This window comes from Lathamus discolor, chromosome 5, assembly GCF_037157495.1.
Source record: "Lathamus discolor isolate bLatDis1 chromosome 5, bLatDis1.hap1, whole genome shotgun sequence".
Lineage (NCBI taxonomy): Eukaryota > Metazoa > Chordata > Aves > Psittaciformes > Psittacidae > Lathamus > Lathamus discolor.
Window position 1 is genome coordinate 12,564,103 of NC_088888.1, and position 24,815 is coordinate 12,588,917.

The 24,815-nt window shown below is 47.5% G+C and overlaps 1 protein-coding gene across 1 annotated transcript; it reads right to left on the minus strand.

Moving 5' to 3' along the window:
* Positions 1 to 23,748, minus strand: CAPN2 (calpain 2). The gene is made up of 21 exons (XM_065679793.1): positions 23,506 to 23,748; positions 22,583 to 22,652; positions 16,778 to 16,896; positions 16,334 to 16,467; positions 15,301 to 15,469; positions 13,656 to 13,739; positions 11,885 to 11,970; positions 11,285 to 11,359; positions 10,912 to 11,072; positions 10,111 to 10,280; positions 8,907 to 8,918; positions 7,356 to 7,567; positions 7,232 to 7,268; positions 6,388 to 6,453; positions 5,809 to 5,866; positions 4,775 to 4,839; positions 3,616 to 3,684; positions 2,986 to 3,064; positions 1,858 to 1,974; positions 1,324 to 1,382; positions 1 to 685 (listed from the first exon to the last, which is right to left on the minus strand). Exons 1-21 carry the CDS (start codon positions 23,740 to 23,742, stop codon positions 662 to 664), a joined length of 2,103 nt encoding a protein of 700 aa, XP_065535865.1. The 5' UTR covers positions 23,743 to 23,748; the 3' UTR covers positions 1 to 661.
* Between the last annotated feature and the right edge of the window lie 1,067 nt (positions 23,749 to 24,815).

A 24,815-nucleotide genomic window follows, 5' to 3' on the forward strand; every position in this document is an offset into this window, starting at 1 on the left:
TTTATGTCTACTATTTTTATTTAAATACGTGTAGTTCAAAGGAAGATAAATAAGATACAGGAACTCTAGATTCCACCTGAGAGCATGGGCTTTCTCTTGGAAGAGTCTGGTTGCAGCTTCCTCCTACAGGCACAGAAATGGTCAGGAGGGAAAGACTTATCTTTCAGATTGACCAAACATACTTGCTACTCAAACTCTTCAAGGAATATTTCACCAGAGTAATGCTGAGCTTGAACAGAAAGTATACAAGAAATCCCTAAATGCCTGTAGTCAGATGTGCAATGCTATCCCTTTTCCAGTTTAAGATATGCAGGAGTGAAGCTGTTATACAAAACCCAGTTCTTAAACCAGACTGTCAAGCTATAAGCTTTTTTCCAGAAGTCATGTAAAACACCTTAAATCCAAAGGTACTAGCAGAGCAGTAAGGCTTTATACTGAAGTTTTTGTACAGAGGCTATATAATAGTAAAAACTGCCAAGCCCTTAAAAATGAGGTTGCAGATACTTCTGTTGAAGTAGAACACTTTTGTTCTTATAAACGTGTGCAAAAGTTGCCTGTATAAGTTAAGGCACATTCCCTTTAGGATATTATTTGTATCTTTGCTCAGTTATCTTCACCTGATGTTGCTCTTTTTGAGCTCTCTTAAGCTGATGTCGGTGCCTCAAATGACAGTAAAGCACAGCCACTGTAAAGAGAGAGGAGAATGGCCAAAGGTTAAATTTAGTAAAAATACCTCAGCAAATATGCTTGTTCCCATTTCTAGCATGAGGAAGAAAGTCTGTTTTTACCAAAGTCATTTTAGGATCTTTCCTGAATGATTTAAATTTATCTCTCATTTAAGTCAGAAGAGTTTTGGGATGATTTGCACATTCCTCATTTAGGTGCAGAAATGGGTTATGTTTGGGTAATAAGCAAGTCAAAGACATGCAGGAAAGTGTATTTCTCCAAACTCAGTCCTTGCTCCAGGGCAGACATGGTGCAGAAAGCAGCAGATATAGTCAATACTGTGAGTCACTACTGCACCTGCATTTTATGCTGCTGTTGACAGAAAAGGCAGGGAAGAATCCTGCGTACACATCAGAATCACTGCAAGGGATGAGTGCCTTCAGGTTCAAGTTGGTTTGTTAAAGAAAACAAGGGGATATTGGTATGTTTTAAAATAGGTAACCTTTGTTGAGGCTGCTTACAAATACACAAGCTATATAAACCTATCATTTACATAAATACATATAATCAGTCAGAATGGAGCAGGACAGTCCCTACTCTTCACAGCCTTCCCCACCCAAAAAGAGCAGAGAACAGTTTAGAGCTAAATGAACTTACATTAACAAGGTTCAATTCTATTGTTCCAGTTTTCTCAGTATCCAGCTTCCTAAACATTTCTGTGATAAGAGAGAGATGACGGACAAGGATGAACATAGGAACTAATAGGAAAGCCTGCCCCGTCCTTGCACTTCAGGATCAAAAGGCAATTTAGTCCCAGAGTCTAACTATGACAACAGTCTACACCCCAAACCAGAAAGAAACACTTTAAAGTCATCGCCTGCTTATGTGCAAGAATGAGACTGAACCCTTTCAATACCTCATTCTGTAGTATTAGTCAATCTGTTAAGTGTTCAGATCTTTTTTCAAAGCTAACATTTAGTTGTTTGCATGAAGGACTGTCTGGCTCCAGTTCAGCAGTCTAGCCTAAAAGACCGATTCCTAGATCTAGGAGGATCATGCACACTGGGTTGCTGGATTTATAGCTCATCCTTGAAGTTGCCTTGGATCCAGCACAAAGTCTTCTGAATAACTTATCCTGGACTTGAAAACACAAAGCAATAGTGTCTCTCTGGTGATAAAGCATGTACTCACTGAACAGTGTTTCCAGCCGAATCAAACACCGGACAAAGTTATCAAAGTCAATGATGAGGTCTTCATCAGCAAAACGAGCCACAATGATTTGATGTAACTGGCAGTTTAATTTGAACCCTAAAAATATGATGGCAAGGATATAAAAGGTAAGAAGAAGAAAAACACACAAAAAGCTCTCCCCAATAAAGCCCCAGCCTTACACACTGACAGAAATTCAATTAGCTACTTTTGGTTAAATTCGCTAGTTTTAAGGAATATTGACTCTGCTTGGGAAATTCCCAGCGACCCTTTCTGTACTGGGAGTGATTTAGAGCTGTGACTAAGTTACATGTGTTCTTCCTGCCCCATGTGCTCCCATGCTTGTACTCCTGTTTCCTAGGGGACATGGCCAATTGCTCTAACTCATGGTGCTTCCCTGTATAACAAGGGGGCTGCCAAAATCTGCCCACAGAGATCCCAGATGAAGCATTGGCTTTCTGGGGGCAAATGGGTCTCTTATATCTACAAAGAGTATCTCAACTTCAGCACAAAAAGATGTGCTGCTCATCTTACGTGGTGACAAGAAGGGAAAGCTCCAGAGATCCCCGATGTGGGCATTAAGACGGCCCCAGATCAGGAAGTTAATTTGGGATCATATGGCTCTGGGATATCCATCTCCTTGCTCACCATCGTAACTCAGATTTGCAACAGTGGTTGCAGTAGCAAATCGATTCTTAATGATGGTGCTCTTGTGAGCATCACCCCTTGCTCAAGCCACTTCCATTCTCTAGGTCGCAGTATCCTGGTTTTACAAGGCTTATGCCAAACACTCATACACCCAGAGACACTCACTGAAAGACAACAGTCTGCTGGTACAAGACCAAGTTGTTGCAGTTATTTGTGCTTCTCCAAAAGCTGGTCGCTGAAGACAATAACTGCAAACCTGTCACTCCTTTGAGATGCTCTTAGTGTGCCCGCATGGCAAGACACTGCCACACAAAGACAAGAACCCAGGCTGGGCAGCTACATTAACAGCAGCCTTCCAGGTCTGGGACTACAGCTTACAAGTGATACACAGGAAACTAAGAGCATCTATCAACCCAGTATGAAACTGATAGACCCTAAAAAGGGTCAGAGCAATAGAAATACCTGCTGTTTCCAGCGCTCTCCTCATCTCATAGGAACTCATGGTACCGGATCGATCCACATCAATTTCCCTGTAAATTTTCTGTGGAACACAAAACCCAAAGTCAAAACTTGAGTAATTCAGAGCGTGATTTGGCTTTCATCAGAAGTGAAACATTTTGAAACGCAGCCCACATGTTACTTAGGAATGTTTCCAACACTGGTCTGAAGAACTACACTTATCTCCCAGTTGGGGCTTTAGAAACTCATTTTAAGGCAGCAGCCAAAGCAGATAAAGACTCCGGAGAACTCCTTGGATGCCTGTGCCAAATGGCACTATCCCTACCAAAGCAGCAAGGCTGACACCAAACTTGCTCTGTTAAGTGGGGAAGGCTCAACATGCTTGGACCTGAGTTAAAACAGAAACCACTCAAAGGCAGGAAGGGAGCAGCCTCTCCTTCAGCCCTTCACCTAAGGACAAGCAGTCACCCCCAGGACTCCAAGGGACAAAACCTGGGAGACTGAGGACACAAATGCACGGTGAGCAGAAGGAGTCCCTGCTCCGGGATGCGTGATTGTATGCATTGTCTGAAGCAAACCGGTCTACAGCCACCTCTACATCTGACTGCACCTCCCAAGAAGGTTGCACCTTACCTGGTATCTCTGAATCTTTGTCCAGAGGGTGTGGAACTCCTTCAGGCCCAGTTTACCACTCCCATCATTCTCCTTCGAGTTAAGGGAATCTCTTTGGAGCAAAGAAAAAGGGGTTTCCCCTCTCTGTGCTGGCTTTACTTACATAGACAGTGGTGACTTAATACTTTAAACAAGATAACTATAGTTAAGAAAAGGATGCAGGTGCTCTCCAAAGGACTCATCCTGTTGAATGCACAGTTGTTGTCTAGGATGTCTTTCTAAATCAGCAAGATGATTGATTCAGGTAAAACTGTGATCAATGCACAAGCACCTTCTTTGGTATTTTGGTACCCCTAGATTCCCAATACACGTATTACACAGCCAAGATGATGCCATTTTGTTCTGCGCAGTTGGATCAACACCTGCAGTTACAGGAGCACGAGTCCTAAGTCTGGATTATAAACAGGAAAAGCCACAACCAAGCCTGCTATTTGAACCTGCACAAAGAGCTAACAAAAGAACCTGGTCATGGCCTCGCTCCCAAAACCCGCTGAGGAGTCCCTGTAGACTGCTGGATTTTACAACAAATTACAGCAGAGCATTGCTTTGTTTTGGTAAGTTTCCCTTTTCCCAACTACGCAATTGAACTCCCACTGCACAGAGAAACTGAACACAACTATTCTTAGACTGGACCCTCCATCCCACACTTGTGCCCTTATTCTTAGGGGAAAAAAGCTCCTAAAATCCAACAAGTCTTTGCTTCCTGTGTTTGTCTCCTTGTATTCTATTTGCTGAGTCCTCACAGCTTTACAATGCCCTTACCAACTCCAGCATACAACAGAGAAGTGAGATACACCTGGATGTTCATGTTCCAACTCTACAGCCACACTGCTGCCAGCCAGGTGCCTTTTCCCCACACAAACATCACTTTGTCCCCAGCTAAACCAGAACATGCAACAGGGTAGACCTCGAAGCAGATTGCCCTGTCTGATAACGGGAGAATACATGTGCCATGAGCAGCAAGGGCTACCATTTTTATTCAAGGGAACCAGGGTAAAACCAGCTTCTCCACCTTGGAATTCATTAGCAGTACATCAGTACGGACCCACCACTGCAAAGGCAGCTCACCTACTTCATCACAGGCAGAAGAGTATCATCTAGGAACAGCCTCAAAGGATACATCTAACAGGTCAACCATTATTTTGCACGTCTCAATACTAAAGCCATCAGATTTAATATCCTGGCCTGTAAAGAAAAAGCAAAAGGATTATCAGTGCATGCCATACCACAGCACCCTCCTAAATAGCTCATGAGCTCTATAAGCAGAGCAAATAAAGGCTGATGTGTATAGCCTATGTCATCAGTGGCATGGCCCTTTGCAACCAAAGAGGCTTAGGGTGAACGTTAGCTGTGATGTTTCTCCAAGCAAACAGCCCAGTTAGTTTAGTTTGTGGGTGTGCTGCAGAAGCAAGAGATGGAGATGAAGCTTTCCTGCCCTTATTGTCTGCCTTCAAAGACAAGGGTGGGCTTTTGAGAGGAGCATGGACTTCTGACCTACGGACATCAGTGGCAGGTAGCTTCATGCAACAGATGAACATCAAGCATGGTAACCAGCAATACACCACTGCTAGCTGGTTGGTGCACACAGACAAACAACACAGTCCTGGCCACCAGGCTAAGATTTAAAGAGGAACTTGTTTCATGAGCACTGTTTAATGGAAGGGAAAATGATGAAGAGCTAAGCTCTGAAACACTACATAGAGAAAGAAGCCCAGAGTTTCAAAGTTCCTTCTCCTCCTCCTCAGGATCACCCCAGACCATTGGCTTGGGCTTGTCTGGCTGGCTAGTTTGAATCCCGACTGGTTCAATACTAAAGGAGCAGCAACACCTTCTCTGGATCATTATAAAGCATTAATCAAATCCATCCATCTTCCTGGCAACCAATTCCCAGTAGCAGATGCAGGGATAAAAGGCACCCATAAGCATGCTGCCAAAGCACGCATCCTGTTAAATACAGCTTCAGCTCCAGTGTGTCTGCAGCCCCTGCAGCAACAGAGAGAGCACATGGTTGTGCCCATATGGCCCCAAGCCGCAGGTCTGTGGCAGAGCCCAGTGTTTTGCTCTGCCCAGGTCAATGGTGTGCTCTGTGCTCTCACAGCCATGCTGGAAGCCTGCTGCTGGCCAACCAAAGCTGCCACTGGAAAAGGGACTTACGTTTAGCCATGATCTTATTCAAGATGTTGCGCAGTTCAAAGGCGGAGATCTCTGCATCCTGGGGAAAGAGAGAGGTTTTTCACTGAGAGCTGCAGTGAATCTATCCCATCAGCAGCCTCTGTCCCCTTTGGGCGAGGTGGCCAAGTTCAAACACCCCTCGGAGTTTATTTCCCTTGGATGGAAATGCAATCAGGGTAAGCTCTCCCCACCTCCCATTCCCAGGAGCACCTCCAGTGCCCAGGCATCAGCACACTGAGCCCTCAGGCAGGTGAGAGCAGCCTGGGGAGAAGGCACAGCCCAGCCCTCACCCCATCCACCAAATGCTCTGCCCAAAGGACAGAATTAGGGACCCACAGAGATAAAAGTCGAGCCTGAAGTTCAAAGACAGCAAAGACTGTTTGCCAGGAGCGCTCACAAACCTGTTGTGTAAGCAGATGGGCAACTACACACATCTTTGCATGCACGATTATGCACATACTTGAGATCTGAGTCAGCACAAGGATTAAACTCCATCCCGGGGGAGGCATTTCTCTTACCCACTCATTCATGCTACCGGTAAGACGTTAACAGAACACTCACACTCCCTGCTAGCTGTCCAAAAAGCTTTTTAAAGCTGGGTTCGATGTCATCTTCACTGATCTCGGTCTACAAGAGAGAAACAGAGAATATGGACAGGAGGAAATGTGCCTGAGAAGGACTTAATGCATTTCCTTGCCCCTAGTAAAGCACAATTTAAATGGCAAAGCTGAAGGTACAGAGTACTTTCGCTTTGATTTAAATCAGTTTCATTTTCATTCATTCAAAATGCTGGCGTAGCAAATACTGCAGGAATTCAGAATTTAAAATTCTTGGTGAAATTAAAATTTATTCAATTAAAAAATCACTACCAAATCCAGAACGTCGCTATTGCTACTGTTACTATTGGACCACGTCTTAATTTAAAGCAAAGGAAGCAAAGCGCAAGTTCTCATCTTGAGGGGAAAAAAAATCACCCAGCGGAGTAGATGCATTAATAGGCGAAACGCCCGCAGCTCCAGCAAGGCTAAACATATGGAGTCTCCACTTATCATGGAAACAATATCACATCAAAACCACCCCTATAGCTAAAGGGCTGCACTCCCGGATGGCTGGAGAGCAAAGGGAGCTAATTTTCTATGGCTCCTGTCACCTCTGCAGATAGTACCAGATCCCTTCTTCCTGGGAAGCCCAAGCTCACCACTCTGCATAAAGGACAACAAGTGTTTTCCATTACTGCTTGTGATGTTCCATTTCAACTATGGATATTGACAGATCTGTTTCCAGAGCGGGACAACAGTTCTTCATAATGCCTAGGGAAAACCATTGCCCTGCACAGGGAACAGACACACTCCAACCCCACTTATCTATGACAAAATCAACTTAAGTGCTTTAAACTAAGACATACCTCTTCAAAATTGGCCTCAATTTCATCATCTATAACCCTAGAAAGATAAAGAAACCAGTATTAAAATCAAGCCCCTTTTCTGTTGCTCTTCCTTCAAGTTTCAGGTTAGGAAAGAGCTACATACGTGGAGTTGGCATTCTTCTCCGAGAAGACTCGCAGGCAGAAATCCCCATTCTTGTTGGGCTCAAAGGTCGAGGGTACAACGATGTATTCCCCTGCAGGGAGCTTGAACCGGTTCAGCACTTCTCGGAGGTTGATGAAGGTGTTCGATTTTTCCCTTGCTTTGTTGGTCAGGAAGAAGTTTTTGCTCAGATGAATGTTTGTCTGGCCTGAAAACTTGGGAAAAAGCAAAGAAAGAGAAATCCCCCCCCATGATTTGCATGTATTTGCATTACAGATTAACAATACAATAGATACGGCAATCAGCTGTGTCGCTTCAACAGAATGAAGGAGGAGAAAGGGGTGGCTGCACCCCGCCATGGTACTCCTGGGCTGCAGCTCTGCTCTGATCATCTCAAGAGCCGTTCAGGTCGTGCTTATGTTTTGCAGATGGTGATGGGTGTGTGAAGACATTTGCCAAGTTCTTTACCAACGGGTTTTCTGTGGAGTGAGATGCCACCCGTCCCTCTGGTCCCCAGACTGGTGCCACCAGGACACTGTTGCTCAGCTCTTGCCTCCCAGGTCAAGCTGCCTTAAAGCAGAGAGCCAGCTTATGGAGGGCTCCAAGAACAATAGTCTGTGCAGTATCAAAGCAGTTTAACATCTTTCAGAACAAACTCTCCTGCACAGGGTCTTACAGGTGGGCTATCTCAGCTCTAGAAGCAAACATCAGGCTCAGAGGCCTACCACTTCCCATCCTCCTGGATTTTTCAGCATGCGGAACCTGTAAGACCCGCTGCCACAGTGGGAGACAAAATTCCACCTTTTAGGGAAAAGAAAAGCCATGGGATTGTAGCTGGGTGGTTTTTATGGATAGCAGGTTTCTGGACCACTATGGTGCCAAGCTGAGCAGCTGACAGGCATTCAGAAGGTACATAAGAAATTCAATCAACTGGTAGCACCATTTCCTCTCCTGATGAAGCCACATTTTACATAAGAGCAGCTGGTTTGAGCATAGCCTCCAGCACTGCAAGGTGCCCCAGCTGCTCTGAGGTTACACAGGCTCAACCTCACTCTTCCCTCTGAGGAGCAACAGCTCAGAGGTGTCTGCAGCCCTGCTTCATATTACATAGGTATCACTGCACTGCACACCTCTCTCATCCCCAGGGCATATGGTTAGCTACCTGCAGGTAGAAACAGAGAGAAACCAATAAAGAGTGCTCAGGGAAATGAGAATAAAACACCTCCTTGGAATATTGGTTGTGTGTCAAACAAAGTCTGTGCAAACCGGAGGAAAGCAGCTGCACTTTGGGGCAGCAAGCATGGGTCTGGGATGGGCGAAAACCCATGGAACAGCAGGTCGGGTGAGTTTCCGCAGTACAGACTGCTCTTATCCCAACCCAAAGCACCCTGAAAATGCATCACGGGCTCAAGGCCCCATCCAGAATAAATGGACTCAAACTTTGGACTGTACAGCCAGTATTGTCCTGCAGTGAAGAAGGATCCTCTGAACTGTTTCTTCCCACAAGCCATTCAGCCCAGCTCTGCATCTTGACCACCAATGCATGCTACATACCTCTGGAGGCACCTGCAAGAAGAAAAGGAGACCGAGTTACCTGTTGGTTGAATCAGCTCCAGGGCCACTCCTTTTCACCACTGGTTAGCAGGTAACATCCATGCTCTTGATAAAAAGACTGCTCGAGGCAGAAGTGAACGCTGAGCCCATGTCACCCAGTGCTGACTGCTCAGCTTCCCAAATCCCTGTGGAGGCAGCGTGAGCACAGCCTGGCACTGACACAGCCAGGGTCCTGGCTCCCGGCTGACCCCCTCCACCCTGCAGCCCACAGTGATATCTTCTGGAGATTCAGTTTCCAGACTATTTCTTCCCCCCCTGTCTTTGACTCTCCCACCCCTCTGACCTCTCCACCATCTGGGCAAGACAATAACGCAGCTCTCCACTTCCTTATGTCTTCAGGAGATCTGGCTTTGTTTTAAACTTCATTTGCCTACAGGGAGCAGATTCTTTGACGAGCTTTTCCAAAGCTGGGACACTGGGAAAGCAAGCAGCTGCACACACGGCCTACAGATACAGAGCATCCCTCAGGCAAGACCATTATTCCTATTTCCACTGCCAGTTAAGCACCACTGCTTTGCAGCTCTGCACAAAACATCCTGCTTCAGGAGTTACCATAAACGCATCCCTGACCCTTCATCCCGCAGGGGTTTTACAGGTGTTTTGGCTGGTTCTGCTGCTGGTTTTACACTCCCCAATCCAGTGCAGGCGCCCCAGCTAGGGTCACATCCTACCATGGTCACATCCCTACCGTGGCTGCTCTCATTCTGCTGCTCACAACCCTGACAAGGAGAGATCAGATTTCTGCACTTTTAACCTTGATGTTTTGAATAGTTCTTCTGTTGCTCCATTCTGGAATAGAGGTGGGAAAGGGCCTCTGTAGGTCACCTGGTCCAACCCACTATTTGAACCAAGGCTAGTATCGAAGTTAATGAGGCTGCTCAGGACCTTCTCCAGCCTAGGTCTGAACATCTCCATGATAATAATAATGAATGCAGATTCCATCCCCTCTCTGGGCACCTGTGCTTGACTGCTGGTTTTATGGAGGATAACTTCCTGATCATCTAAGAGGAACTTCCCTTGCTGCGGCTGGTGACTAACTCAACCTGCCTCAACTCTGATGCAAGCCCAGTCTGAGAACTGCACTACCCTAGTTTATAGAGAGAGCTTTCCATTTCCTCCCATGCACTCTACTGCCTTAACTTGCCTCATAAATCGCAAAGCCGATGGTGTGCATGTCCTCTCCCATCTTCCTCTGCCTCCGCCGGTGCTTCTGAATGAGGCCAATGAGGAAAGTACATCCCCTCTCAGGATCATCGGGGTCCTCATCTTCTTCCTCCAGCTTGATTAAATACTGGGGATTCATCCAGAACGTGTCTGGAAAGAGGATTTATGCAAACTGCTCAGAAGCAACTGTGCTGATATAGACCTGTCAGCTGGAACAGATGGGGCTCTGACTTCCAAAATCAGCTGCGAGAGGGAAAAACTAACACACCTCTCCCCAGCCTTTACAACCACAATTGGACCCTATCAGGGAGCCACATTTCCCACTTGCACTTCTTGGACATCAGTCTTGGGTATCCCAGGTACATCTTCCTCCATAGGCCACCCCAAAGCAGCTCCCAGAAGCTCCTAGAGAAAGTCCAAGTGGATCACAGAACCACAGACTGGTTTGGGTTGGAAAGGACCTTAAGGTCACCCAGTTCCAAGCCCCCTGCCATGGGCAGGGACACCTCACACTAAACCATGTCACGCAGGGCTTTGTCCAACCTTGTCTTGAACACTGCCAGGGATGGAGCACTCACAACCTCCCTGGGCAACCCATTCCAGTGCCTCACCACCCTAACAGGAAAGAATTTCCTCCTTATATCCAGACTTCCCCTGTTTAAGTTTTAACCTGTTACCCCTTGTCCTATCACTACAGTCCCTAATGAAGAGTCACTCCTCAGCATCCCTGCAGGCCCCCTTCAGATACTGGATGAGTAAAAGGTTTCTCGGTGTCTCCTACTTGGGTAGTTCCTGCAGCCCCCCGCAGTGGCTCCTCGCCTCCAGTTCCCATCCAGCTTCAGCAGGCTCCACTTCTTGTACTTGTCACTTGCCAGGGTGTCTGGAGTCAGGTTGCAGATCTCCAGGCGGGAGTAATGCCTCAAGAAGTCGTTGAACGCCATCCTGTGGGAAGCAATGCCAGTGGCAACGTCTGCTTAGGACAGACACGTTTCCCATACAACCGCCTGGTCTATCCTCCTTCTCTCCCGTACTAGGATTTGGGGTGAATTTGCTCACTCACCTTGGAGAGTGCAGCAGGAGAGGTTACTTTGTGTGATAAAGAACATAGGAAAAGACATCCCCTCCTGCCCGCACACAAATCCAGTGGTACTTACCAGAACTCCCCATCTTCATGCCTCCTGGTCAGCCGCTCCCGCACCTCAGGGTCAACACCACTCCAGTTTGGGCAGCTGAAAGACAACCCCACATCAACTAGAGGGTATAGTGAAGCTTAACCCCAATGTAGCTGTTCTGGCACAAGGATTTCACCTTCTTACAGCTCCACATGACTGCATGACATGACACATGACATACTGCACAATATCTAGCTGATAGTGACTCCAGAGCTCTCAAACCATACCAGAATCAAAATACACGGGGTATCAGACACCTCACTTCTTAAATATCCAAGGAAGCTCACCACTGAATCCGGGCTGTTAAATAAGCAGAAGCTACTGAAACGTTTCTAGGAATCACCAACCAAATCATGGAATGCTATAGGAAGGCAGATGTTTGCATGAAGGGCGCCACATGCTGTGATGCCCACATAGGAGATGACAGTGATGGGATGCTGCTTTGAAACAGCTCAGAGCGAACATCGCATCCAGATGTGACTTACAGAGGAATCTAAGGTAGGGAGAAGACAGACAGCAGCAGAAACACAGTTGTACCCCTGCAATAAAAGCCTCCTGGCAACGTACAAGCCATTGACTCACTTGTCATTCCATTTCCCAGTCCACTCCACTTCCCCCCAGGGATTTCTGATTCTGATCAGCTTCTGCACGGTTCCTCGGAATTTCACCTGATGGGATCAGAAGTGTACACGGAGAGTTACCCAGGGACTCAGCACTGTGCTCCATCCCACCTTCTCTATGGAAATTACAGGACAGAGCAAGTATCTCAGTGCTACACATGATGTATGCACTCATCTGGGCCAAAAGACATGAAATCAAACGGATTTTCAATGAGCTCCACACACCCACGCCTGTCCAGAGAAGGTTTATAGCATCCACAAATCAAAGCTCATGATAACCAAATTGTCTGTTTTGTGCCACTAAAAACCTACCTCTGATATGATTTCAAGCAAAGGGAACGTAAAGCTGCTACAGGACTGCTAAAAAGCAGGTACAAGCGGATACTTCTCTAAAGTCATCATCCACATATGAATTGCCTTTTCACATTCAGATGACTTTTCCCCATCCCTATACAAGATGAGCCTGTTACAAGAGATGGGATACTTGGTCTGGCCTCAACCCCTTTGACCACACTGAATGATACACAGTGCAGCAGCATCAGCCCCTCCTCACACTGCACCCGAGGCCCTGGCTTGTTACCTGCCGATCTCTGCACACACTGAGGCCAGGCCAAGCAAAGCTGTACGAGTTCCAGTGGGAACACCCAGCACTTTTGTGGAACACATGGTACTAATTTGAGGCAGGAGCTGGCACATCTCTACAGCCCGAAGCCAACAAAACTGCACAGAGCAGCAGCACAGAGTCCAGACGTGACACCCCAGTGCCTGATGATGAATATCCCTACAAAGCCTGCGCAGATCACCAAAGGAAAAGCCTGGCTAAGTTGAGCTTTTTGTGAGCGAAGGTCAACAAAGTCCCTCTTCGCTGCCTTTGCTGCTAGAGGACAACATGCACACAGGAAAACGTGCCCGTTAGGCGCATAGAATCACAGAATCACAGAATCCCAAGGGTTGGAAGGGACCTCAAAAGATCATCTAGTCCAACCCCCCCGCAAGAGCAGGGTAACCTACAGTACATCACACAGGAACTTGTCCAGGCGGGCCTTGAATATCTCCAGTGTAGGAGACTCCACAACCCCCCTGGGCAACCTGTTCCCCCTTGCATCCACCTCAGTGCAGCGTGTCAGCATCTCTCTGCACCTCACCCTGAAGTTTCAGGAATCACTTCAGAAACAGTTCTTGGAGAAGTAACTGCACCACACACATGGAAGGACACCACAGTCCGCTCCCTTCGTTTGCACTTGTCTCACTCTCGCCTGTCCTCTTGGACAGGCACGCTGTGCTCCAGCACTGCGCCCTGCTGAAAGGTGCTCAGCAGGCATCGAAGGGACAGTCATGTCTGTTTATCTTGGTGCACATCTCTCGCATGTCCCGCTGTGCTTTAGGGTACAGGGCTGCCTGCCATAGAGAAGCAGGCTGCAGGACCCAGTCACCAGCAGAGGGTAGTGTGCCCTCCACGGCCCCGCTCACTGGGAAACAGCAGTGCTTATGGCCAAAAAAAAAAAAAAAAAAAAAAAAGGATTTTTTTGTTCAAACCACCAAAAAAGTCAAGTTTTTATCCCCAAACCACCAACCAATTCACTTCATTGAGAACAGACTCAAAGCCCAATTCAGCAAAACGAGTGATACTGGAGAATTTGCAGTGTTGAAGATGTGCTTGTGACTGGGCAGGACCATACACAAGTCTTTGCATTTTGCCCCCCCCCCCCCCCCCCCCGGGGCAGCACACCTACCTCCTCTGCCCCGGTGACAGAGTACGCGTGTCCCTTCACCAGCTTCTGGGTAGTGACTGCCTCCGACTCCGCTGCACTGGTGATCTGGAAGAGCAAGGAAAGTCAATGAGCGTGCTTCCTATGAGCAGGGGATCCAGGATTCCCCCTCGAAGAGCTCTAATCTCACTGGGAGGCTGCAGGGATGGTTCAGCTGCTGCACAGAGGAAATGAGAGTGATCCATGCGATAGAGTAGGTTCAGCAGCACATGTAGCGATGCTGGAGTCCTAGGGCCCACATTTATGGCATGGGGTGCATGTCAGAAGCCCTGCACCACAGCAAAGATCCTTCCTGGCTCCTAAACACTTGGAGATGCATGAGAGGGGATGCACGAGAGGGGATGCACCACACCGAACACTGTACAAAGGGGATACACATGATGAACTCCATGCTCTCAAGGGGCCAGAAGGAACACAGGGGGTGACCAGCCTGAGGCTGCCCAGGGATCACACACCAAGACCCCAGCGCTTTGCTTTGAGGCCAACTCCACAGCAGGGTGGGAGGTTCCCCTTCCTTTCCCCAGCACCACCACCCTAGACCTGTCATGCAGGTGAGTAAGGGAAAAGGCTGCACTTTGGATGCCGTTCATACCTGAAGGAATATCACCCTCTCACTTCTCCACAGCCATTACAATACTTGGGCAGCCTGACCTATAAGCACTACAGGGAAAAGTCACTTCTTGCTAGTAAGTGACTGCCTGACCTCTTGCTGTTATAATGCTTAATCCTCTGTGAAATGTACACTTGTCATTGCCTTCCCACCATTTCAGAAAGTGGGTGATCTGTAAACAAGCATATCTGAAGCTTAAAAAAGGTTTTCTATTATAAATTCTTATATATATATATATATATATATATTATTTATAATATAAATGCAGTTCTTGTAAATCGCTTACTTTCCCTTTAGACATAACTAAGATGTTCATTTGGGAGCAGGGTGATTATCATGCCAACAATACTTTGGCTCATTTCAGTAAGGCCAAAAGCAATGCTGAATCCTTGCAGGCAGGGCCAAAGCTCCTTTTCCTTCTCACAGGTTCAGCTTCCAATGAATGTTTTCCCATAAAGCCTTTTAAAAGCCTGGCAACAGCCCGAGCCTCCCCGCTTTGGGAATGTTTTGGGACAATTTGTCTGACAAACAGGCTACAGAAGGATGGAGGTTGCCACCTCTGAGCATCAGACTGCAGGAGCCATTAGCAGCAGCTTTCTGTCCAAACCCATTCAGCCTGTACCAGCCTGCTGCCAAGCTACAGGCTTTCTTGAGAACAAAGATGTACATCAGGACCCCTCATGAGCTCCCTGTATGATTTGCCACCACCAACCTATGAAACAGCAAAAGCTCTAGGTCTCCAGGAAGACACACAGGGGAGGCCATGAGCTTTTTACACATAAACTAATGAATCTACATTTCAACCTAACCCTGCGGAAGGGCACATGCCTGGGTCACAGTCTCTGGTCAAATTCTCCAGACACAAAGTAGAGCAGAGAACCACAGCAGAGGGGAGAAGCATCCTTTGTGTACCTCCTGTGGACGGAGCACGGGTCCACCCCCCAGCTGCCTACAAGCACAGCAAGAGCAGAGTGTCCAGCAATAAGCCCACCAACTCACATCAATGGAACAGCCAAGGAGAGAGCCTTTCTGAAGGGCCTTCTGAATGATCCTGAAGAGGTTGGGTGGTGCCTTCTGCAGCTCATACCATTCTGCAATTCCTCCAGTGAAGTCCTCAAAGCCTTCAGTGGTGGTGCCACCAGAGAGAGACTCATATGATCCATTCAGCCTGCACGAAAGGGGACACACACACAGAGCCATCAAGCTCCCCATTTTCCTCTTCTCACACATACAACCATCAGGTTCCCCATTCTCCTCTTCTCTTGGAGAGGCATCCAGTTGTGCCAACTGTCACAGCATTTCTCCTTTCAACAGCACCACCAGCAGCTATGAACACCTCCTCCATTGCTTCCTAGACCTCTGCTTGGAAAGCCCAGCATAAAATGTTACACTATCATGTATACAGGATGTAGGTTTAGTCATATCAATGACAAAAATCATGGGCACTATTTGACAAAAAGGAAACAATTTGAACAAATCAAAACCCAACAATTTGCCTCTATAGTTCTACAGTCTTTTAATGCCTTTAACAATTATGGGCCTCATTTGCAGCTGATCTAAACTAGCTCGATTTCTTAAGTCAACTGAAAATAGCAATGCTAGATGGCAGAATTCCTCCATGCCCATCCTAAAACTAGAAATTCAGACTTGTGCATCTTCACCTTCAACGGAGACCTGGACTCATGGACTGGTGGGCTTTGCACACGGAAGAAGTGAAGCTGCAAGCCCTCACAGGCATGTAGAGCACACGAAACAAAGCTTTCCAAGCCCCAGTGACAGAGGACAGCACTCTAGGAACAGCCTTGCCATGAGATACAAGAGCTGTTTTTCCCGGCTAGCATCAAAGCCAATGTCTATTTGTCCCAAGCGCCTGTCAGCAAAGCTTTACTAAAGCAGTTGTGGGGTATCCCAGAAGTTGTAAGGACTAATACATTAGGTTGACTTTTTAAATGTGTCTATGCAGGTGAGGATGCTGTGGGGAAGCAGAGGCACTGGGAGATGGGAGTGGGGTAAAACCCTGGCCTCAACTCACTTGGCATAGGCTTTCTCCAGCAGCGCGCTCCAGAACTCACTGCCCTCTGCTGAGTGCACAAAGAGCAGCTTCCCATTCTTGGTGGGCAGCCGGTCATCCACCACGACGTCCACCCACTCCCCGTACTGCCAGAACTGGAAGAGAACACAAACACCTCATCACCACCCCATGCTGCATGCTAAGGTCACCAAGAGATTCAATCACCCATTTCCTAGAGCAGAAGCAATGCCCCTCGCAGCCAGCTTCACCCACCCTGTTCAGGGATGCATGTCCTCAGCTGGATGTGCTGATGGACATCTGCTTCCTTCCACCATCACCCTTCCTGGATGCCTGTTTTTCTGCCTGGCTCTTTGATATTCCTCAGAGTTCCAGCAAACACCACACATACATAGCCGGCCACATCAGCTCCTGGCCAACAGCAGGGGGAGGCTGTTTTTCACCTACCTGGAAGTGGAAAATTCCTGCATATTTATCCTGGAAGCTCTGGTCTTTGGGAACAACACGGGCCAGAATTTCTTCATTTAGGGTTAGAGAGGCAATAGCAGCCAAGAGCCAACAGTCCCCTGTAATGAAAAAAAAAGGGGAAAAGAAACATTGTTCATTATTCATTATCCAAACTTTATTCTTTAGTTTTTGTATACTGCACGGTGCTCATCCATTATAGCCAATAGCCATCTCAGCTGTGGTGAGATGATCCCTCCCATCACTTTACCTCTGAGGCAGATCAAATGCATGAACACAAACACCCACCATCTCCAGAGCAAGTTTCCTCTAAACCAAAGTAATAAAAGAAAAGCAAAAGCAGGTTTTCTATGATCCACCAACACACAGTCCCATGCTGGGACTATTTGAAAGAAAACTTGATATTCAATGGAGTGTCTGCAGGTTAGGAAGCAGCATGGGGAAGAAGCAAAGAACAGGGCCTGTGGGCACACACAGGTACTCAAGGACGTGGTTTCTCCTCAAAAGGCCACCGTCTCCTCAAACATAGGCTGTTTCCCTCCTCCATGTTTAATAAACATCTATTGACTTGCCATCCAGAGACCTATCCCATGGACAAGCTCCCTTTCAGGTCTCTTGCCAGCCTCTTACAACACAGGAGCTCCTTTCAGTTTATACATCTCTGAAGCCTCTTGCTGAGGCCTCTCTGTTTAGCCCCACATCGCATCTCTGGCACTAGTCACCAGAGAGTCAGGAAAGGACTGAAGGCAGGCACTGTTCCCTAGTCCCACACACCTCTTCACCCTTCCTGGGATGGGGCCAGCACACACAGTGCCTGCACATTAGTGCCCCAGGCTGTCTGGACAGTGTTTTTCCACACCATCTCCTACCACGCAGAGGGAGGAGACCACAGTTCTATAAACATTACCTGCATTTGTTGTACTTATTTTCAGAAACCAGTGTTTAACAGTGGTTACCTTCCTGCTCAGCCATAGGCCTCCTGCAGCCCATTAGCAAGATGATTAGAGATATAAAGACCCAGCTGACCTCAACTCCCACAGCCCAACATAAACCTCCTTGTTCCCATTATCAGGTCTGCTGTTGCCTTGCTTTACAAACACAGGGAGCTCGATATTACACATCGGATCCCACAAAATGGTCCTGCAGCATGTATAGGACTGCAGGTTCAAGACCCATGGCTGCTAGCAAGTTAAAGGCCAGCAAAGCAGCAGGCTCTATACAGCCTCCTAGAGAAGGAAGGGTCAATAAAAGGGTCAAAAGCTCACAAGCGAGAAGCTGGGATCCAAATGGGAGAAATTCTTAAGCAGATTTAACTCTAAAGCGGCTCTTTGAGGGTCGCCCTCAGGCCCAAACCCATCACCACTCAGATAGCTCTAGGGCAACCTGCAATTCCCTCTTTGTTGCCCCTCTTTTCTCAGCTGATCCCCAGCAGCAGCTCAATAAATTACATTTGTCCCCTGGCCCTTTTCACATCGCAAGGAAGTTGGAAGATGTGAAATTGCAGACTAATTTCAAAACCTCAGAATCTTACATTGTATGTCCTAGGGCACAGCTGAGTAAAACCATCCACCCTTGGACTCCGTAACAAAGCTGCAGGCAGAGCTGAAGGCCCTTTGTGCATGCTCTGTAGGGTGGGTGGAAACAGCCCAAGGACTGTTCTATGCTCCTTGTTTGCAGTCAGCTGTGGAGGCGTTTTTCCCCACTCAATTGCTCAACCTCCAGCAGAAACCAGAGTTCACACTGCACAGTCTTGCTCGATCAGACAAACTCAACCATTCCAAGGGAACCCTGGAGCATCTCACATTAACGCTACTGACCGCGTAAGAACTGTGCCGATTTAAATTAGTAGCAAGGCTGGCCCAGAGGGCAGCTGTCCCACCCTTCTTCCAAAGTGATGTTAGCTTTTCTATTCCATAAAGAAGATAGGGGCTGGGCAGGCAGAGAGCAGCACAGAAAGAGTAATGGAACAACTCAACATGAGCACAGTAGCTCAGGAAGTCTTGGTCAAGAAGCTGCTCAGGCATCTAGATAAGAGCATACACTGTTTAATGCTGTAATACATCTTGTGAGTCAGACTTCCCCTGTAGATAAGTGCAGAGGTTCGAGGAGGAGAACCACCACCAAAAGACCTCTAAGCACATAAGCAGAATTTATAAAGAATTTCCTTTACTTTCTAGCTCTTCCATTACAGCAAGCAAGAAGAGAAAGAATCTGCACAGTTTGTTGAAAAATCTCTGTTGAACTTTTCACTGAGTTCTAAGGAGAATTTGGAGCCAGACAAACACAGATCTTAACTTGCACAACTCTGGACAAGGTCTTCTTGAGATTAAAAGGCAGATGCAGCATATATGGGAGACACACCACCCTCTGGTTTCCACATTTAAAAGCGCTCAACAGCCAGGATATCATCTCTCCCTTTCTGAACACTGAGCACTAAAAGCAGACCTGACAAGTCAAAGCCCGAATGAAAACAGATCTTATGATAACACCTGGAGTTTTAGCCTGTGCTAAGTAAGCCTAAGCAGGGTCTCTACCAAATAGTCTTAACTGCAAGAACTGGTACTTTTGTAAAGCTCTTGACAGTGACTTTGCTTTGATAGAGAAGCAAAGTCCGAGAGGAGTCTATCAAACAGGTTACTTATATGAAGAATTTGAAAGGGGTGTTAGGAAAGCCAGGTTTATCACGGAGAACTTTTGTTAAGTGCACAATAGGCAGAACAAGGTTATCAGGAAAGGGAATATTATCAGGCTGTGAGTTTATTTATATTGACAAATACCATTTTTTTCCTTTCATGCTCCCTTTTTGCTGTTATCAATGTTTTACTTTCCATTTCTAGGTGTCTATCTCTGCATTACCGAACCTCCAGCTATAAACAAGAACATTAAAAAAAAAATCAATTGCAAGGCAAGAATAGCCATAAGGGCTTAAAATTGACAATCTGGAAAGCAAACGCAAGCAAAGTATCCCATGAAGTGCCTGGAGAACTGTAAGCAAAAGGCAGCTCTTCTGATCACGGCACAGCCCACGTGAGACTATGGGGTCAAAGGAAAAACGTACATCAGCCCATTAGACATGTAATTATTTTAAGATACTCATAGAATAACAACCACTCAATGCACTTTCATTAATACCAGAGACTCCAGGAAGTTTTCTGGTTAGAAGCATGATGCTGCAGCAACCCATTTACAGCAGAGTGATTGCCAGCATGGGAAAACCATACATGTAGTTTTCCACATTCATCCTATTCATTATTTTTCCACACATTTTTATGTAAGGAGGGTACACCTATGTCTCAACAGCAGAGCAGAGATATCGCACTGTGTACACCCCAGTGTTGTGATACCATGGTGACATCCCCTCCAAAGAAGGCGGTTAAGGGTGAATAAGCTTCCTCTCCCCAGTGGCTTTGGTTCCTCCCCTCTGCTGTCATGAGTCACCACGTCCCATGTGCTGTCATTCTGAGCCAAATACCTTCAGATTTGACACTGCAAAACTAACTCCAAATACTCAACTTTAAAAGTTTCTCCTACAAAGGAACAAAACCACAATAAAGGATAATCCAAAGCCCAAGGGCAGCATTGTGGTGTCTGGAACACTTAGCGAGCTGCCGCCTTGGTAAGGAGATCACCTTTTCTGCCCTGATGATCAGCTATGCCTTTTATGCATATAATCTAGGTCAAACAATGAAACAAATGTATGGGCTGCATCTGGCCCACAGACCTAAGAGACTTGAGCTAAAAGGAACATGCGTACCACTGCTCATCAGCCAGGCTGTTTGGTTTGTAACCTGCCAAGAAACCAGTTGCAGCAGTGATGGGAATGTGCTTGGAATGCCTTATCAGTCCCTGCAGCACTCTAAGATGTTCTGAAAGGCTTAACAACAGCAATGGAACTCCATGTAGGTACAGGTGTGTTGCTTTGCTGCCAAGCTTTTTGGAGGATAAACAGGACTACAAAAGCTTCCTATGGAAAAAAGCAACATAATAAAAATAAAAAAGCATTTGTAAAGCACATCTGCTATCTTCATTGTGTAAAAAGGAAGAGATTCAATACAGGCTCTTAGTAACTCAATAGCTATACAGAGAAAAGATCAACAGCATCCAATTGTTACTCAACCACTAAACTGTCATACAATACGAAAATCCTGGCCAGATTCATAAGAAGATAGCGGGGTGAGTCATTGCAGTACTCAGTCATGGTGAAAACAGTAATATAACCTGGAACACTAACAATCTCCTATATAAATGGTATTCTTTTGCCTCCTGAAACAACAGCTGGGAGTCAGTTCATATCCTTTGGTGGTAGCATGCAACCTCATGAGAGCATCCGACTGGTCTGAAGACCATTAAGGCAACAATCGCTTTCATCAATTTAAATCAAGGTTTGGCACTAGCAACAACAATCCCACAACGTGAAAATGAAGTTACAAATCTTTCATTCCAGTGCTCTTGCTGCCACAACATCTGGATAGGAAGGCTGGAAGCCTGCAGAAAGCAACTAAGTGCTTTCAGAAACCAGGATCTCTACAAAATGCCAGATGTTGAAATGGCATTAAATAAACTCTGTTTTCAAGCTGAACAACTCTCTAGCAGTACAATTCCACAATAAAAAAAGAGGGCATGTGTGTTAAACACTGGGGCATGCTTTATACCAAAACAGTAGTGGTGGGAGACATGATGCTAGACAGAGAGAACATGCAAAGGAAGCTGCTGACATGCCAAGGACTTCACTGATGACACAGTGGAGCCTAATCCATGTCACAGATGCTACTGGGGCACAAGGAGAACTAAATTCACAATCTCTGTATTATTTATTGTCAGGATGTTTTACACAAATTGTATCTAGTTATTAAAGCACTAACCTAAGTAACTTCTGAAAGAAAACACAAGCACAAAATACATGAAATAAGCTTCCCTATCCATTCTATTTTTGGACATGAAAACACAAATAGCAGCATCATGACTAGAAACTAAGAAGCTGCAACGTGGCTAATACTATGCCAATGAGAAGCAAACAAACAGAACTCCATTCCTTTGCCAATCGCGCTGCAAAGTCACAACACACAGCACATATTAGTCATGTTTCCCTACTCTGAGGGCTTCCCCTCAGCCATGCTGTCAGTCTAATCTTTAGACAAGAGGGTTTTCACCCTCTTCCTACAAATACAGAATAAATAGGAGCCTCACTGCTTCCACCCCATCTTACTTCCTGGAGCATCTCCACAGCTGTCCTCTACAGCCTCCACACTGCTTTCTGGGAGCAGAGAGGAGGCACTTGCCTAAAAACACTCTAGCCGACAAGGCAGGAGAGAGTTTTTGAGACCAGGATAGCTGTGCACTGTGCACACACAGCCAGTTTAAGCCACTCGCCTCTGGCTGTCCCTTGGGCTTCCAGGTTTCAGGATGTCCTTCCTGGAATTCTCTCTCATGGGAAAGAAACGCTTCAACACACAGGCAACTGCTCTCTGAAGCAGAGGTTAGTTGGGTTGCTCTCAGGCACATGGATGTGAATGTGAAGGGAATTAAAAGCAATCAGAAAAGCTGTCAGGAAACCAGTTTGTGCCATCCCTGCTCAATGCACATAGCAAGGCTGTGCTCAGTGGCCAAACACACACTGTCCCTACCAGCAGATGCCCAGGAGAGGCAAGGAAGGTCTGATTTGATATAGAGAGGCGGCAGGTTTCAACAGGATGTATTTACAGAGTGAGTTACATACGGCTTAGTATAAACTGGGTGCTACTGGGGTAGCACCTGCATGAGAAGCTCAGCTTTCTGCATCCACCTTACCTAATGCCCCTTGGCAGATGTCTGTGCGAGTGGCTCCACCAGCTATGAACTGGGGGCTGGAACACAGCTCCTAGGAACAAAACAAGCCCCTTGTTACATATATCCACAGGTAAGGGTGGGATTAGAACTCCACTTGCAGCAGATTTAAACAAGGGATTGACCACAGCAGATGAACACCACAGAGATGGAGCAGGCCAGGAATGAGTGCAGGCACCAGACATGTGAAGAGCGGTGAGGACAGTGACCAAAGCTCGTGGGCAGCCACCTCACTTCACAGTATGTGCCAGGAGGTCCACTGTGTTTCTACACACATGCACACACCACTTTGCTGTTACCTCCCCACCACGGACTACTTCAAGGCCTTTAAGAAACATCCAGGCACCCCGGATCCATCTGACCCAACGGATGGCTCCCGTGGCCAGACAGGGCTGCTTCAGTAGCCACAAGCACAGGCTGAGCGAGAGCTCAGAAAAGAAACCTCGGCATCACAAACAGTTCATCTCTGCTAAGGGAAAGAGTGATGGATCTGAAGCGACAGCCCCACAACAAGCACTCTGTCCACCGGGATTGCTCGGGATGGAAAGACAAACGGCTTTGTTGCTGCTGGTTTTCCAGATAGGGCATGCTCCCCTCACAGCCCGGACCCGGCGCAAAGGGACACCCATCCCAGGGGCTCTGGGCGACCGCACCGCGACCTGCAGCCGTCCGGTATTGCCGGGGGAGGCTGTGGGAGAGGGTCTGGGCGCGGAGAAACGAGCCGGGGGGGAGAAAGGGGAGCGCAAAGAGCACACGCACAGCCCCGCAGGATTAAATCAAACCCAGGCTGGGGGTAAGGAAAGGAGAGCGCGGTGGAAAGACGCGGTGATGCCGCTGAACGATGCTACCGAGCATCACCCCCCCCCCACCCCTTACCCCCGCCGTACCGTGGGTCTGCGCCAGACGACGCCCTGCGTCTTGTAGGAGTTGGGCCCCAGCTCTTGGTAGCCGAGGGCAGCGGGGCCGGCGGGGAAGGAGGGGTCCTGGAAGAGCCGCCCCTCCTGCAGGCACTGCTGCCGCAGCGCCCCGAAGTCCTGCCCCAGGTAGGGCACGGCACGGCTGTGCCGCCCCGCTCCAGCCGCCGCTGCCCGCTCCTTCGCCACCGCCGCCGCCATCCCCGACATCGCCGCGCCCCGCCCCGGCTCGGTTCGGCCCCGCCCGGCCTGACCCCCACCACCCCCGGTGGATGTCACGAGTGCGGCCGGTGCTCAGCCCCGCCGCGTCCCCCGTTCACTGGAGGCGCGCTGCATCGCGGTGAAGAGCCAGCCCCGCCGCTCAGCGTGTCCTAATAAACCCAGAGCACGCACGTGTTCTGTGAAGGGCGGCTACAAACACGGAGGCTCCCTCTTTATGTAGTCACATGGGAGAGAGGAGGGGTTATCCCATAGTCATTAGGGTTGGAAGGGACCTCGAGATCATCGAGTCCATCTCCCCTGCCAAGGGAGGGTCACTGGAGCAGGTTACACAAGAACGCATCCAGGCGGGTTTGGAATGTCTCCAGAGAGGGACACTCTACAGCCTGTTCCAGTGCACAAGTTACTCCTGGGGAGATCCTGACTGGACACTAGAGGAAAGTTTTTCACGGTGAAAACAACCAGCCATTGGAATAATGGGAAGTGGTGGGCTTTCCAGTGTTGCACGTATTTAAGGTTTGGCTGGACAGACTGCTGTGTCTAGGTCACGCTTTGCCCAGAGAAGGCTGGACCAGATGATCCTTGAGGTCCCATCCAATCTTGTATTCTATGATTTTATGTATACATCAGTTAAAAAATTGGTATTTCCTGCATAAAACCCAGAAGTATCCATGTGCAAATCTGTAAGCTTAGAAAAAAGTCAAAGAAAGAGGAAAAACTAATATGGCTCAAAAACTAATATGGTACATATGTACCCTGTATCGTCATCCTGTTACAGCTTTGAACGCTACACACAACAGAAATGATTTCCAGCTTGATTTGCTGGTGGCAACCAAAGCATGTATTGCTGTCACTGCTGACATGAACCCACCTACAACCCCCGCACAGCCCAAACCGCATGCAACGAGCTCCCCCACATGTGCACCCCAGCCACACGGTGCAGGGAGTGTCTCTTTCAGCAGGGAGCTGCTGCCAGGGATGTCTGAAGAGCTGCTGCTGGCACCACGTACTATGGCAGCTCTCCAAGGCACAATTCAAGCCATTTGCTTCATATTTTAGGCCTG

What these genes read in the sequence shown, in the direction of transcription:
- CAPN2 (XM_065679793.1), bottom strand. Translation starts at nt 23,742, where the DNA reads ATGTCGGGGATGGCGGCGGCGGTGGCGAAGGAGCGGGCAGCGGCGGCT. An exon ending in TTGGACAGCTAGCAGGGAGT is followed by an intron (nt 5,867 to 6,387) that starts GTGAGTGTTCTG and finishes CTCTTTCCCCAG; the next exon opens with GATGCAGAGATCTCCGCCTT. An exon ending in GAGAGCGCTGGAAACAGCAG is followed by an intron (nt 1,975 to 2,985) that starts GTATTTCTATTG and finishes TCATATTTTTAG; the next exon opens with GGTTCAAATTAAACTGCCAG.